The sequence below is a fragment of the Schistocerca gregaria genome, chromosome 2, assembly GCF_023897955.1.
Source record: "Schistocerca gregaria isolate iqSchGreg1 chromosome 2, iqSchGreg1.2, whole genome shotgun sequence".
In the NCBI taxonomy this organism is placed as follows: domain Eukaryota; kingdom Metazoa; phylum Arthropoda; class Insecta; order Orthoptera; family Acrididae; genus Schistocerca; species Schistocerca gregaria.
This window is the reverse complement of record NC_064921.1, coordinates 624,851,701-624,866,273: the sequence shown is the minus strand read 5'-3', so window position 1 is coordinate 624,866,273 and position 14,573 is coordinate 624,851,701. Positions and strand designations below refer to the sequence as shown.

At 38.2% G+C, this 14,573-nt stretch overlaps 1 protein-coding gene across 2 annotated transcripts in view; it reads right to left on the bottom strand.

Moving 5' to 3' along the window:
- LOC126334632 (phenoloxidase 2-like) overlaps window positions 1-14,573 on the bottom strand; it is a 210,421-nt gene that overhangs the window by 10,968 nt on the left and 184,880 nt on the right. For both annotated transcript variants that reach the window (XM_049997067.1, XM_049997068.1), the window contains 2 exons: window positions 14,019-14,154; window positions 13,477-13,700 (listed from right to left, as the gene is read on the bottom strand). In XM_049997067.1, coding sequence (XP_049853024.1) covers window positions 13,477-13,700; window positions 14,019-14,154 — 360 coding nt within the window. The remainder of the gene's footprint in view (window positions 1-13,476; window positions 13,701-14,018; window positions 14,155-14,573) is intronic.

Sequence of the window (14,573 nt, the reverse complement as noted above, 5' to 3'; positions counted from 1 at the left end):
CATTTAGCATGTTTTAACAAACAACAGGTAACCTAATGTAATGTAATATGTTATCCTAAATATAAATGAATAACATGTATAGTATTATGTGTAAATGTTTGTATGTTTATGTTAGATATCCTACAGTTATATGTACTTCAGAGTGTATTCCATTAAATTCCTTTGAAAATTCCAACTGCAGATCCTATTAACTTGAACAAGAAGAGTATCACCCATATGTGGCTCACAGGGTACCCATGGAATCTTCCCCATCACCTGTATGGGTGATGCAGTGATGAACCTGTTAATCTAGCTAAATTTAACATAGTAAAAGTACCAGTAGTGTCATTACATTGAAAAAGAAATCACTGCTGCATCCTGAATTATATTAAATAGCTCATTTTTATCCCTATTTTTTTGCTTAATATCTATGTCACTTTGTTGATACTTATAAGTATAAGAATACAATCCTGCTTATAATAAATATTGCTTCTTGTCAGGCACATAATCAATCCTCGAATCTAGATAATCAAATAATTTGCAGAAGAAGCAGTCAATGAAGTGAGGTATTAATTTTCTGTTGAATTTGTAAAAGTTCTCGTTTTTATGCTTTATGTCAAATGAGGCCTTATTCAAAACTTTTGCACTAAAATATGGAAGTATACTCTAAGCCTTATGCAATAAGGCAAAATATACATAGAAATTATTTTTCTGTCTTGTCAATAAATTACAGTTCAAATGAAGCTGACTTTTATTGCTAGGAACAAATGTTATTAAAGAATATATGTATTGAAAAATGACTATAAGAATATATTTCAAGATGCACTGCTAGATAAACTGTTATCTGAGTTCCAAAATCAATACTGAACATGAGCAACACAGAATTTAACTGTCATAATGCACATGCTGAGCGGAAGAAGACGTGATGGCAATGTCATTCCTATTTCAAATGAGGACACAAATATGAGTCATGAGTGGTGTTTCTTATACCAAGGACACAACCAACGTGGAGCAGAGGATGGGGTGTGATGGGGAGGGGGACAGGTCTTGACCTTCCCTATCACCTAAATGAAATTACACATAACCCAACTGCCATATAATGAAATTGGAAGTTATAATGGGCAATCAAAAACTTTCAGTTTGAGGGTGCTGCTGCAGGATCTACATGACGTGGAAAGATTCCAATACAGATATATAACTACCAACATGTTGGCAAGAGATTAGACTGGCATTCATGTCTCTTTGGCATATGTGAGGTAAATGCAGAAACATGGACTATGATGATTTTATTACCAAATGGCTCCAAATATGACCAACATGCTGTTATCTTTTTCTTGCCTGCTGAACGACAGTTACTGGTAGGCATCCATTGGAGGATAAAGAGTGTGCATGAGGCAGCATGTCTGTTGAAAAGCACCATTGTGAAATGGAAACTTTTTGATCATCCCTTATATTTTGACTTTCAATCATATGACGAAAAAAGGATGTGCACTATCGACAGGCAACAAGGCTATCAATAGATTTAAACTGTATGTACATTGGCAGTACTATCTGCTTTTGCCTGTCCCTACTTTAGTCAGGACTAGCTATTGTATATTGTTGGCCTTAACCGATTTCAGAGTTTGTTTTGTTAGTTCAGTTCTTACTTATAAGCTAATTTAATGTAATCACTGATGTTTATTATTTTTGTGATATGTGCTGTTCTGATAGTTTCTAATTATGGACACATTTGAAACAAGAAAGAAGGAAAATTGATTTTGGTTCATCTGCTATCATTGTGATAAGTTAAAAATATGTAAGCACTACTATAATCCCTTAATTACCCATCTGTAGCAGGTTAATGTAGCAGATTAATGTTAGCATTGAAGTCATTATTACACTATGTCATGAGGCAGTGGAGTGGTGAACATCATTGCAAACAACATTACACTAAAATCAGTGCATAAAATTGCACTTAGATTTGTCTGTACCACCCAGAAATCTCATTGATCAACTAAAATATAGCCCAAACAACAATGGTTGCATTTCCTTAAAAAGTTTGCTTAAAATTTTGTTATTATGAGACCAAATCTGGGCATCCAGGCATCACTTAATTATGAAAACTGGTTCTGATACAGAATGATTTGAAGGGGTTTATGGAGAGCAAAAGATGTATGTGATGACAACACATTCTATAGTTTGTTCATTTCTAAAAGATTTTTTCAGCGGGTTGTTTGAATTCATCTCAGCCAACTGTGCCCTGCATCTGCCGCCCTCCCCATTTTGTCAATAATCTATTTACACTTTATAATATTACAATAAAAGAAGCCACAAATTCCATGCACAGTTACATTTTAAAATTGTATATTCATGCACTATTAAATCACAAAACATTCACAATCAAAGGAAAAACATTCTCTATAAGAATTCCACCTTTTGTTCTGATGCATTTCATTTCTTTGAAAACAATGTAGAAAGACCAATTATGTCATGTTCTCCTCCAATTGGGGTAGCTCTGCACCTTGAGGTGCTCAGCCAGCAATCCCTACATTTGGGAGGCAAGGTGGTTCGAATCCATCCACCAGCAACTGTGAATATGTTTTTCTGTGGTTTCCCATTTTCAGTTCAGGAAAATTCCAGGATTGGTCACTTACAATAGACTACAACCAATTTCTTCCAAATTCCTTTCTTTTCTGTCACATCCAACTTCCTTACAGATGCAGCCTGTCTGCTTCAATGAAATGAGCTGCATCAATGGTGAGCTGGACATCTCTTCAGATACCTGTCACTAAAAGCCATATTTACATTGGAAGGTGGTTAGTGTTCACCATTTTGCATTATGTTTCTGTGTATAAAAATGACTCACTTTTGGAATCATGCCTTCAAGTTTTACTATATGAACAATGCTCTGTTGTGTAGTGTCCTATTTGTAATATCCTTAGAACAGTGAGTCCAACCATCACAACTCAAATGTATTTCTACATAAACATCATATAAATGACACTGTATGTTGTACATCATAGAGGAGTTTGCTAGAATCTGAGGCTATATAACCATATTATTGTGGATAAATACAAACAAATTTTTTAGGTCACTTACATTAATTTGAATATCGTACTGAAACTAAAACCCTCTGTAAACTTTGACGAAGCCAATTGTATGAAAAATACTGAAATGCTAATAAAAATATTCTATTCTATTCTATTAGAAGTTGAGTTGACATTAAAGTGTGAATCAATGTTAAGGTACCAAAATTGTACATCACAGTATCTGTGTGTTCCGTTTTGTTTCATAAATAAATTTGGTTGCTATAGTTGACTGTTGAAATATATTAAAAACAAAGATTCCAAGACTTACCAAGCGGGAAAGCGCCGGCAGACAGGCACAATGAACAAAACACAAAAACACACACACAGAATTACTAGCTTTCGCAACCGATGGTTGCTTCTTCAGGAAGGAGAGGGAAAGACAAAAGGAAGTGGGTTTTAAGGGAGAGGGTAAGGAGTCAAGGAGTCATTCCAATCCCGGGAGCGGAAAGACTTCCCTTGGGGGGGAAAAAAAGGACAGGTGTACACTCATACACACACACACACATATCCATCCGCACATACACAGACACAAGCAGACATATTTAAAGGCAAAGAGTAAGGGCAGAGATGTCAGTCGAGGCGGAAGTACAGAGGCAAAGAGGTTGTTGAAAGACAGGTGAGGTATGAGCGGCGGCAACTTGAAATTAGCGGAGGTTGAGGCCTGGCGGATATCGAGAAGAGAGGATATACTGAAGAGCGAGTTCCCATCTCCGGACTTCGGATAGGTTGGTGTTGGTGGGAAGTATCCAGATAACTCGGACGGTGTAACACTGTGCCAAGATCCCACTCCTAATGATCCAACTCCCCAAGACACTATCCAAATTGAACCCTGCCTGCAACAGTTCCGTCCTCCATCACAGCGGGACCCACCTCCTCTTCCTCAAAATCACCCTCTCCAAACCTTCCAGGAATGCACCAAGGCATGTTTAGCCACAGGGTGATCCTCATTACCAACAAACACTGTCTGCCTGTGTCCATTCATGTGAATGGGCAGTTTGTTGCTGGTCATTCCCACATAGAAAGCGTCACAGTGCAGGCAGGTCAGTTGGTAAATCACGTGGGTGCTTTCACACGTGGCTCTCCCTTTGATCGTGTACACCTTCCGGGTTACAGGACTGGAGTAGGTGGTGGTGGGAGGGTGCATAGGACAGGTTTTACACCGGGGGCGGTTGCAAGGGTAGGAACCAGAGGGTAGGGAAGGTGGTTTGGGGATTTCATAGGGATGAACCAAGAGGTTATGAAGGTTAGGTGGATGGCAGAAAGACACTCTTGGTGGAGTGGGGAGGATTTCATGAAGGATGGATCTCATTTAGGGGCAGGATTTTAGGAAGTCGTATCCCTGCTGGAGAGCCACGTTCAAGGTCTGATCCAGTCCCGGGAAGTATTCTGTCACAAGTGGGGCACTTTTGGCGTTCTTCTGTGAGAGGTTCTGGGTTTGAGGGGATGAGGAAGTGGCTCTGGTTATCTGCTTCTGTACCAGGTCGGGAGGGTAGTTGCGGGATGCGAAAGCTGTTTTCAGGTTGTTGGTGTAATGGTCGAGGGATTCAGGACTGGAGCAGATTCGTTTGCCACGAAGGCCTAGGCTGTAGGGAAGGGACCGTTTGATATCGAATGGGTGGCAGCTGTCATAATGGAGGTACTGTTGCTTGTTGGTGGGTTTGATGTGGACGGATGTGTGAAGCTGGCCATTGGACAGATGGAGGTCAACGTCTAGGAAAGTGGCATGGGATTTGGAGTAGGACCAGGTGAATCTGATGGAACCAAAGGAGTTGAGGTTGGAGAGGAAATTCTGGAGTTGTTCTTCACTGTGAGTCCAGATCATGAAGATGTCATCAATAAATCTGTACCAAACTTTGGGTTGGCAGGCTTGGGTAACCAAGAAGGCTTCCTCTAAGCGACCCATAAATAGGTTGGCATACGAGGGGGCCATCCTGGTACCCATGGCTGTTCCCTTTAATTGTTGGTATGTCTGGCCTTCAAAAGTGAAGAAGTTGTGGGTCAGGATGAAGCTGGCTAAGGTGACGAGGAAAGAGGTTTTAGGTAGGGTGGCAGGTGATCGGTGTGAAAGGAAGTGCTCCATTGCAGTGAGGCCCTGTACGTGCGGGATATGTGGAAGTTTCTTTCTATTTTATTTACATGACTGTTGAAATAGTAATTTAAAAAAGTTCTTGATCAGTTAAGGCTAAGGAAACTGACAAATTTTAATGGAATGAAAGATTCTTTACTAAAACATGAGAAAGAATTTACGAAACTTGGGATTTTTGAAGTGCTGGATAAATTCTGAGCTGGTTTAAGGTAACTCATAAATTTAAATACAAGATTGTAGGAGAAAGTCAGCTGTTGCCAAAATAAATTTGAACCCATTTAACTTTATACCCAACATCAAGATTCTTCTGCTCTGCAATAGTAAACTTTATATTAGAAGCTGTGTTTTGTTAACAATGAGGCAATACAATACATTCAAATTTTAATTCATTTGACAATAAAGAGAAGTTATCATGTTGCCAAATAAAGAAATATTTTACTTAATTTTATCCATAGTTGACAGTGTTTCTTCTGTGGCTGTATTACTTTTGTAAAATAAAGAACAACCACCTTCAGTCAGAACCGCGTTTTATTTCAATGGACAATGTAATTTGAGCTCTTCAGATGCTTTAACAGCATTTATCAATTACAATGGTATATTACAAAGTGGTAGATTGTAAATATAAGTTTACAAAATTAAGACAAATTGAAAAATAATTTACTTGTTCTATCAGTGTAAATATCATTTGAAAGCACAGTATTACTAAACATGTTTATCAGCATTTATAAACATATATACCAAGTGATTATAATTAAAGTTAAACTTTCAAGCCTCTGCAGAAATAACACCACTGGTCAGAATGATGTCAAATTGCAACAGCATATTATCAGGGAAGGGGGAAAACATATGGCAAAAGAAAAATAAATAATTTCAACATGTAGCAATAAACGGCACTGTAAGCATCATGATTTAATAGTGGTCAACTACAAATGACAAATTAATCATACAACAATGCCTAAGGTCTATGTTTCACGTTAAACAAACTGTACTACTCAGTGTACATGGGTGTACAGATGTGATACTGTTAGTTATGTAAGTCCATCAACTACAGCAAGGTTATATCACATTGGATGGGAAAAATCAGTTTTTAATTGTCCTGAGGCCAAAAACTGCATAAAAAGCTCATCAGAATCAAATTGGATTATTAATTTCCATGTGACTCCTGCAAAACATGTTCATTATGCTGTCCACCATTTTCTCCAAGAAGTTGAAATCCAGAAACAGCATTTTCCACAAATCACTGAAGTGTTTCTGGCATCACATTCAGAATGTGTTCCACAATGTGTGCCTTCAATGCAGCTAAGTTTGCAGTTGGAACACTGAACACAACATCTTTCAGATAGCCCCACAGCCGGAAGTCACATGGATTAAGATCAGGTGATCAAGATGGCCAGGCTGTAGGGAAATGGCAGTTGATAATTCTAGCTTTTCTGAAATGTTGCTTCAGCATCTGCTTAACTGGATTTTCAATGTATGGAGGTGCGCCGTCTTGCATAAAAAGGATCCCACCCACATATACACACTGTTGGAGAGCTGGAATGACGTGGTTATGAAAAAGACCCTCATAGTGCTTACCAGTGACAGTACAGGTAACAGGACTGGAAGCACCTGTCTCTTCAAAAAAATATGGCCCTATGATAAATGATGCAGTAAACCCATACCACGCTGTGACCTTTACAGGATGAAGTGGTACTGGTTGATTTGTGTGTGGATTTTACATTGCCCATATTCAACAATTCTGTGTATTGACTTATCCTGTCAGATGGAAGGGGGCTTTGTCTGTCCACAAAATCTTCCACAGCCAATCATTGTCCACTTTCATGTGAGCAAGAAATTCTAAAGCAGTGGTCTCTCTTGCTGGCAGGTCAACAGGAAGCAACTCACGCACATGGGTAATTTTGAATGGCTAGCAAAAAGAAGGATGTTTCGTAGTATTTTACGCACCATGCTCACAGGTATGTCCAATGTTCTGGCAATTCTCTGTGCACTACACATTTGCACACCTCCACTCATCTCCTCCTGCACTGCTGTGGCCACTGCTTTCACTGATGTTGAATCAGTTCATTTCCTCCCTCTACCAGGTTGTACACCAAAAGAAACCATCTTTTTGAATTTCTGCATCATTTTCTTCAGACCCACAGCAGTCATCAGACCTGCGCCTTTTTCAAACCCTTCAGTGTCCAGAACACTTGCAGAGTGATGTGTGCACAGTCATCATTCACGTAATACAGCTTCACAAGCAGAGTGTGATTCTACATTGAGACAGTCATGATGAACGTCAGAGACATGAAAGGAGGAATTCCCATGTACCCGGTGTGTTTATACCAACTTCAATGGGTCATGCACATGACAGGTGTTTTCATTTATGTATTCTGACACATACAGCACAATCTATTGATCAATTTTCACAGTATTTTTTCTCTTCTGCCATATGTTCTCCCCATTCTGCGATTATATTCTGTTGCAATTTGACATCATTTTGACCACTGGTATGATTTGTACAGTGTTTTGAAAGTTTGACTTTAATTATAATCACCCTGTATTTATAATGCTACAGACGTGTGTGTGTGTGTGTGTGTGTGTGTGCACATAAACAGGTTTACTCATTCTGTGCTTCATAACTGTGTATTCCCTCTCAGTCACATATGTAAATATATATGTATGTACATAAGTGAACACATGCACATAAATAGGTTTTCTCATACTGTGCTTCAAAACCATGCATCCACTACTGGAAACAGTAAATTATCTTTCGATTAGTCTTAGTTTTTTAACCTTATATTCACAATTTGCCACTTTGTAATAAAGCATTGTAATCTTACAAGGACCACACAGAATTAACCTAAATCTGACACAAGAAAAAAATTGATGTAGTTGTTTAAAGCACCTGAAAATGAGAACCCAGGTCTCAAAATGCATTGTACACTGAAATAAAATTACATCTTTGACTGAAGGCATTTGTTATTTATTTTACGAAAGAAATATTTAATTGCACGTGTGGTTATTTCTTATTACACACTATACATTTTTAAGAGAGGCTTTTCCTGCTTAATTTTATAGACCAAATAGTACTTGTATGAAGTTTCTCCAAAAGCAAATTATGGACATTAAAATAAATAAATAAATACATGTGTTTTCAGAATAGAATGAAAAACATTATCCTGTTTAAAGTTCTGTTTAACATGTCCCGACCCCCTTTTTGACAAAATTCTGGCTATGCCTTTGCTTATAGTGCAAAGGAAGGACTGTAAGAAGGAGTCAAAGCAAGTAATGCTGCTTCCACTAATAGAGAAGCAGACAGTATGATATTGCAGAAGAGAGAGCATATGACAACTGAAGATCAGAAGAAATTGCCTTGGTGGATATTTCTTGAAGATGTTCAAATTTTCTTATGTTCACATGGTTTGGCAACTCCTACACACTTGAAAAGCAAGACTGAATACTTAAGAACCTCGCTGTTTACTAAAAATTCAAAAATTGTTAGCAGAAGACTTCTGTAGAACTGTCTTGTCTCTGTAAATTAACAAGGTATAAATGAAGTTTTTACCCCTGTCAGAATTTCATTTACATTTGCTGTTTTCACTATCTCTCAGCCTACTATATAACCTAGATAGCAGTGGCACTTGATTCAGAGGCAGCTGCTTATGATTTTGGTGATAGCAAAAAGGGGAGGAGAGGCAGCTGCATAAGTTCCTGATTGTCACTCTTTCTGCTACTGTCTTTGATTAAATGCTGTGCCTCTCCTCAGTAAATCAAGGCATGAGGGCATGTGACGCTGATGATAGTCATTCACGAATCAGATGGGGTGTTCAGTTTTGTGGATTCCTCGGTTCTATTTATAGGCAGTAGGTTATGTGGCAACACAGTTTCACTCACTCCCTTCTCTCATCATCATGCAAAACAAATATATGTGTGATAAACATTTCCAATTAGGCAGCTGAACCTACATCTGAAGGTCTCCAAGTCAATCATGCAAAAGACTTTACTTTTTTTTTACTGGCATCAGAGAATAAGTGTCTTACATAAAGATCATAAAGTAATATCTTATTGTTATTTTTATGTTGATGCATTGGAATTCAGAATAGGTATCAACATTTCTCTCTTTCTCCGATGCGAAACTAGAGCACAATTTTGTCTAAAACTGTTCAATTACATTTTTTCAAATTATATGAAGTTAGACATACCCCCATGAACCATGGACCTTGCCGTTGGTGGGGAGGCTTCCATGCCTCAGCGACCACAATGGAGGGGTATCTGTTGAGAGCCCAGACAAACGTGTGGTTCCTGAAGAGGGGCAGCAGCCTTTTCAGTAGTTGCAGGGGCAACAGTCTAGATGATTGACTGATCTGGTCTTGTAACAATAACCAAAACGGCCTTGCTGTGCTGGTACTGCGAACTGCTGAAAGCAAGGGGAAACTACAGCCGTAATTTTTCCCGAGGGCATGCAGCTTTACTGTATGGTTAAATGATGATGACGTCCTCTTGGGTAAAATATTCTGGAGGTAAAATGGTCCCCCGTTTGGACCTCCAGGCGGGGACTACTCAAGAGGACATCGTTATCAGGAGAAAGAAAACTGGCGTTCTACGGATCGAAGCATGGTAATGTCAGATCCCTTAAACAGGCAGGTAGGTTAGAAAATTTAAAAAGGGAAATAGATAGGTTAAAGTTAGATATAGTGGGAATTAGTGAAGTTCGATGGCAGGAGTAACAAGACTTTTGGTCAGGTGAATACAGGGTTATAAATACAAAATCAAATAGGGGTAATGCAGGAGTAGGTTTAATACTGAATTAAAAAAATAGGAGTGCAGGTAAGCTACTACAAACAGCATAGTGAACGCATTATTGTGGCCAAGATTGACACGAAGCCCATGCCTACTACAGTTGTACAAGTTTATATGCCAACTGGCTCTGCAGATGATGAAGAAATTGATGAAATGTATGATGAGATAAAAGAAATTATTCAGGTAGTGAAGGGAGATGAAAATTTAGTAGTCATGGGTGACTGGAATTTGAGAGTAGGAAAAGGGAGAGAAAGAAACATAGTGGATGAATATGGACTGGGGGAGAGAAATGAAAGAGGAAGCCGGCTGGTAGAATTTTGCACAGAGCATAACTTAATCATCGCTAACACTTGGTTCAAGAGTCATAAAAGAAGGTTGTATACATGGAAGAATCTTGGAGATACTAGAAGGTATCAGATAGATTATATAATGGTAATACAGAGATTTAGGAACCAGGTTTTAAATTGTAAAACATTTCCAGGGGCAGATGTGGACTCTGACCACAATCTATTGGTTATCAACTGTAGATTAAAACTGAAGAAACTGCAAAAAGGTGGGAATTTAAGGACATGGGACCTGGATGAACTGAAAGAACCAGAGGTTGTACAGAGTTTCAGGGAGAGCATAAGGGAACAATTGTCAGGAATGGGGGAAAGAAATACAGTAGAAGAAGAATGAGTAGCTCTGAGGGATCAAGTAGTGCAGGCGGCAGAGGATCAAGTAAATAAAAAGACAAGGGCTAGTAGAAATCCTTGGGTAACAGAAAAAAATATTGAATTTAATTGATGAAAGGAGAAAATATAAAAATGCAGTAAATGAGGCAGGCAAAAAGGAATACAAACGTCTCAAAAATGAGATTGACAGTAAGTGCAAAATGTAAGGATGTAGAGGCTTATCTCACTAGGGGTAAGATAGATACTGCCTACAGGAAAATTAAAGAGACCTTTGGAGAAAAGAGCGCCACTTGTATGAATATCAAGAGTTCAGATGGAAATCCAGTTCTGAGCAAAGAAGGGAAAGCAGAAAGGTATAAGGAGTATATAGAGGGTCTATACAAGGGCGATGTACTTGAGGACAATATTATGGAAATTGAAGAGGATGTAGATGATGAAATGGGAGATACGATACTGTGTGAAGAGTTTGACAGAGCACTGAAAGACCTGAGTTGAAACAAGGCTCTGGGAATAGACAACATTCCATTGGAACTACTGACGGCCTTGGGAGAGCCAATCCTGACAAAACTCGACCATCTGGTGAGCAAGATGTATGAGACAGGTGAATCACCGTCAGACTTCAAGAAGAATATAATAATTCCAATCCCAAAGAAAGCAGGTGTTGACAGATGTGAAAATTACCGAACTATCAGTTTAATAAGTCACTGTTGCAAAATATTAACACAAATTCTTTACAGATGAATGGAAAAACTGTTAGAAGCCGACCTTGGGGAAGAACAGTTTGGATTCCGCAGAAATGTTGGAACACGTGAGGCAATACTGTCCCTACAACTTATCTCAGAAAATAGATTAAGGAAAGGCAAACCTACGTTTCTAGCATTTGTAGACTTAGAGAAAGCTTTTGACAATGTTGACTGGAATAGTCTCTTTCTAATTCTAAGGATGGCAGGGGTAAAATACAGTTAGCAAAAGGCTATTTACAATTTGTACAGAAACCAGGTGGCAGTTAGAAGAGTCGAGGGGCATGAAAGGGAAGCAGTGGTTGGGAAGGGAGTGAGACAGGGTTGTAGCCTGTCCCCAATGTTATTAAATCTGTATATTGAGCAAGCAGTAAAGGAAACAAAAGATAAATTCGGAGTAGGTATTAAAGTCCATGGAGAAGAAATAAAAATGTTGAGGTTTGCCTATGACATTGTAATTCTGTTAGAGACAGCAAAGGACTTGGAAGAACAGTTGAACGGAATGGACAGTGTCTTGAAAGGAGAATATAAGATGAACTTCAACAAAAGCAAAACGAGGATAATGGAATGTAGTCGAATTAAGTTGGGTGATGCTGAGGGAATTAGATTAGGAAATGAGACTCTTAAAGTAGTAAAGGAGTTTTGCTATTTGGGGAGATGATGGTCGAAGTAGAGAGGATATAAAATGTAGACTGGCAATGGCAAGGAAAGCGTTTCTGAAGAAGAGAAATTTGTTAACATCAAGTATAGATTTAAGTGTCAGGAAGTCGTTTCTGAAAGTATTTGTATGGAGTGTAGCCCTGTATGGAAGTGAAACATGGATGATAAATAGTTTAAACAAGAAGAGAATAGAAGCTTTCGAAATGTGGTGCTACAGAAGAATGCTGAAGATTAGATGGGTAGATCACGTAACTAATGAGGAGATATTGAACAGAATCGGGGAGGAGTTTGTGGCACACCTTGAGTAGAAGACGGGACTGGTTGGTAGGACATGTTCTGAGGCATGAAGGGATCACAAATTTAGCATTGGAGAGCAGTGTGGAGGGTAAAAATCGTAGAGGGAGACCAAGAGATGAATACACTAAGCAGATTCAGAAGGATGTAGGTTGCAGTAAGTACTGGGAGATGAAGAAGCTTGCACAGGATAGAGTAGCATGGAGAGCTGCATCAAACCAGTCTCAGGACTGAAGACAACAACAACATGAAGATAGAATGGCAAGCCAGTACCTATCTTTACCTATGGCAAAATTCAGCATCTGGAAACAGAAACTGTCAAGTGTCACAATTATTGTTCATAATCTTTGGAATTTCTATATTGCTTCTACAGGGAGGATAGAGGGATTGGTTGAGGAGGGGCAGGTCACTCAGGCCCTTGGTTGAATATAACCTTCTTTTGAGCATAAGGGAAGACAAAGCATGAAGTAGAAGACATCAGAGAGAGTAGCAGGTCAAAGATCTTTGACAATCCATTCTCTCTGATGCTTTCTCCTATACGTTTGCCTTTCCTCACAACATGTGGGGCCCTCACACTCCAGAATCTGTGTTTCTATTTGCAGTACTTTGAATTTTGCCTCCTGAGGGAAGGCACTGGCCAACCAGCCTGTTTCCTTGTAATTTAGCAGTTTCCTTAGCTCAATTTGGCTTTTGATACAGTTAAATATGTTGTATTTTTTAAGATCAGAAGCAGTGTTTTTCCATACTGGCGGAAGTACTGTAACACTGTCAGCTGATACTGTACATTGAGATAATACTGGCTCTGATGTGAAGAACTGTTGTATCATTGCATATAAATGGATTGTATTTATAAAAACACACCATTTATTGCAGTCATTCCATGACATCGACAGATGAACCATGAAAGAGTCAATATAGCAATATTAAGCAGTGCTTGAAATCCCATATACAAAATGAAAATGTCTGAGATGGAACTCAATAAAACTCTTTCCTTAAATTTCCACTTTTTAACTGCTCTTACAGTTTCAATTCTTTCAACTGTTCAACCACATAACAGTCCACTGTTTCAAAGAGAAATATTATTTCTCATTATTATAAAGTGCAACTTATTTTAAAATCTCTGCCATTGCATCAACCAAAAATTAAAGCTATCTATTATTCCAACTGCTATTTACTAAACTGGTAATACATACCCTGTCTACGGCATAATCAGATATCATTACAAAGAGATGAGCTGGTAAACCTTCAGGTTTCCCTTTTGGAATCATCAAATGACGAGGCCACCCACAAGAACAGTAGCCACCTGCCTCTTGTGACTGTGGATCAGAATTGTTCAAATTTTTTAATGGACTTCCAGCTGTAGCTGCTACAGCAGATTTCTTTGACTCTCTCCAGAACACATTAAGTCCAGTTTTCACTGAAAGGAATTTTCCAGTTTTAAAAATTTTAAATTATGGTGTAATAATTATTGGACACACAAATCTCTAAAACTCTATATAAATGAAGAATTTTTTATAATGAATGTTTTTATCTAGAATTTTCCTGTTTAAAATATTAATCACCATGGTGTATTTTCCTTTGAGGCCCATCCTTTTCTTACGCCTTAATTTCGTTCAAATTTCCCCTCCAGTCTAGGATAATGCAATTTTTCAATGTGTAGCATATAGCTATAGACATTTATTTGTTGTTATTGTATAGTGTATAATTATGTGAAACTGTTTGACAATATACTTACAATGTACTGTAAACTTGTCCATCTCAATGAACAAATTTTTTTGTTCTCGAAACAGCATTGGGCGTCCTTGTTCATTGAATTTTGGAGCCAAAAATATTCTTACAGTTCCTGTTCGAGGTGGTCCTGAGTTGCTAACCTAAATTAATGAGGTTTATTTATTTATTTGTCCTCTGAATCTTTCTTGTACAAGACATGTATGTGGTGTGCACAGATCATGGGTTATGACACTGAACAAGTAACAGTATGGTGTGATGGTTCTGATGTGAGGTGATGTGATGCGACATTACAAAATATGATTTTCCATCTATATTATTTATTACAATGCTATCTTAGTTTCACTCCATACTCAAGCATGTACAAAATAAGTACCTGTTTGGAATAGTTACAGATTACAACTTATTACAAGGATATTACAGTTGAACATTTCCATCAGTTCTGCAATCAAAATTCATATTTCTCTGATGCTTATGGACGAAAACTTCAGATATAGGGTAAAAATAATGATTAAGCAAGAATTCCAAAAACAGAGACTTTGTATTTTTTTATTTTATTTTA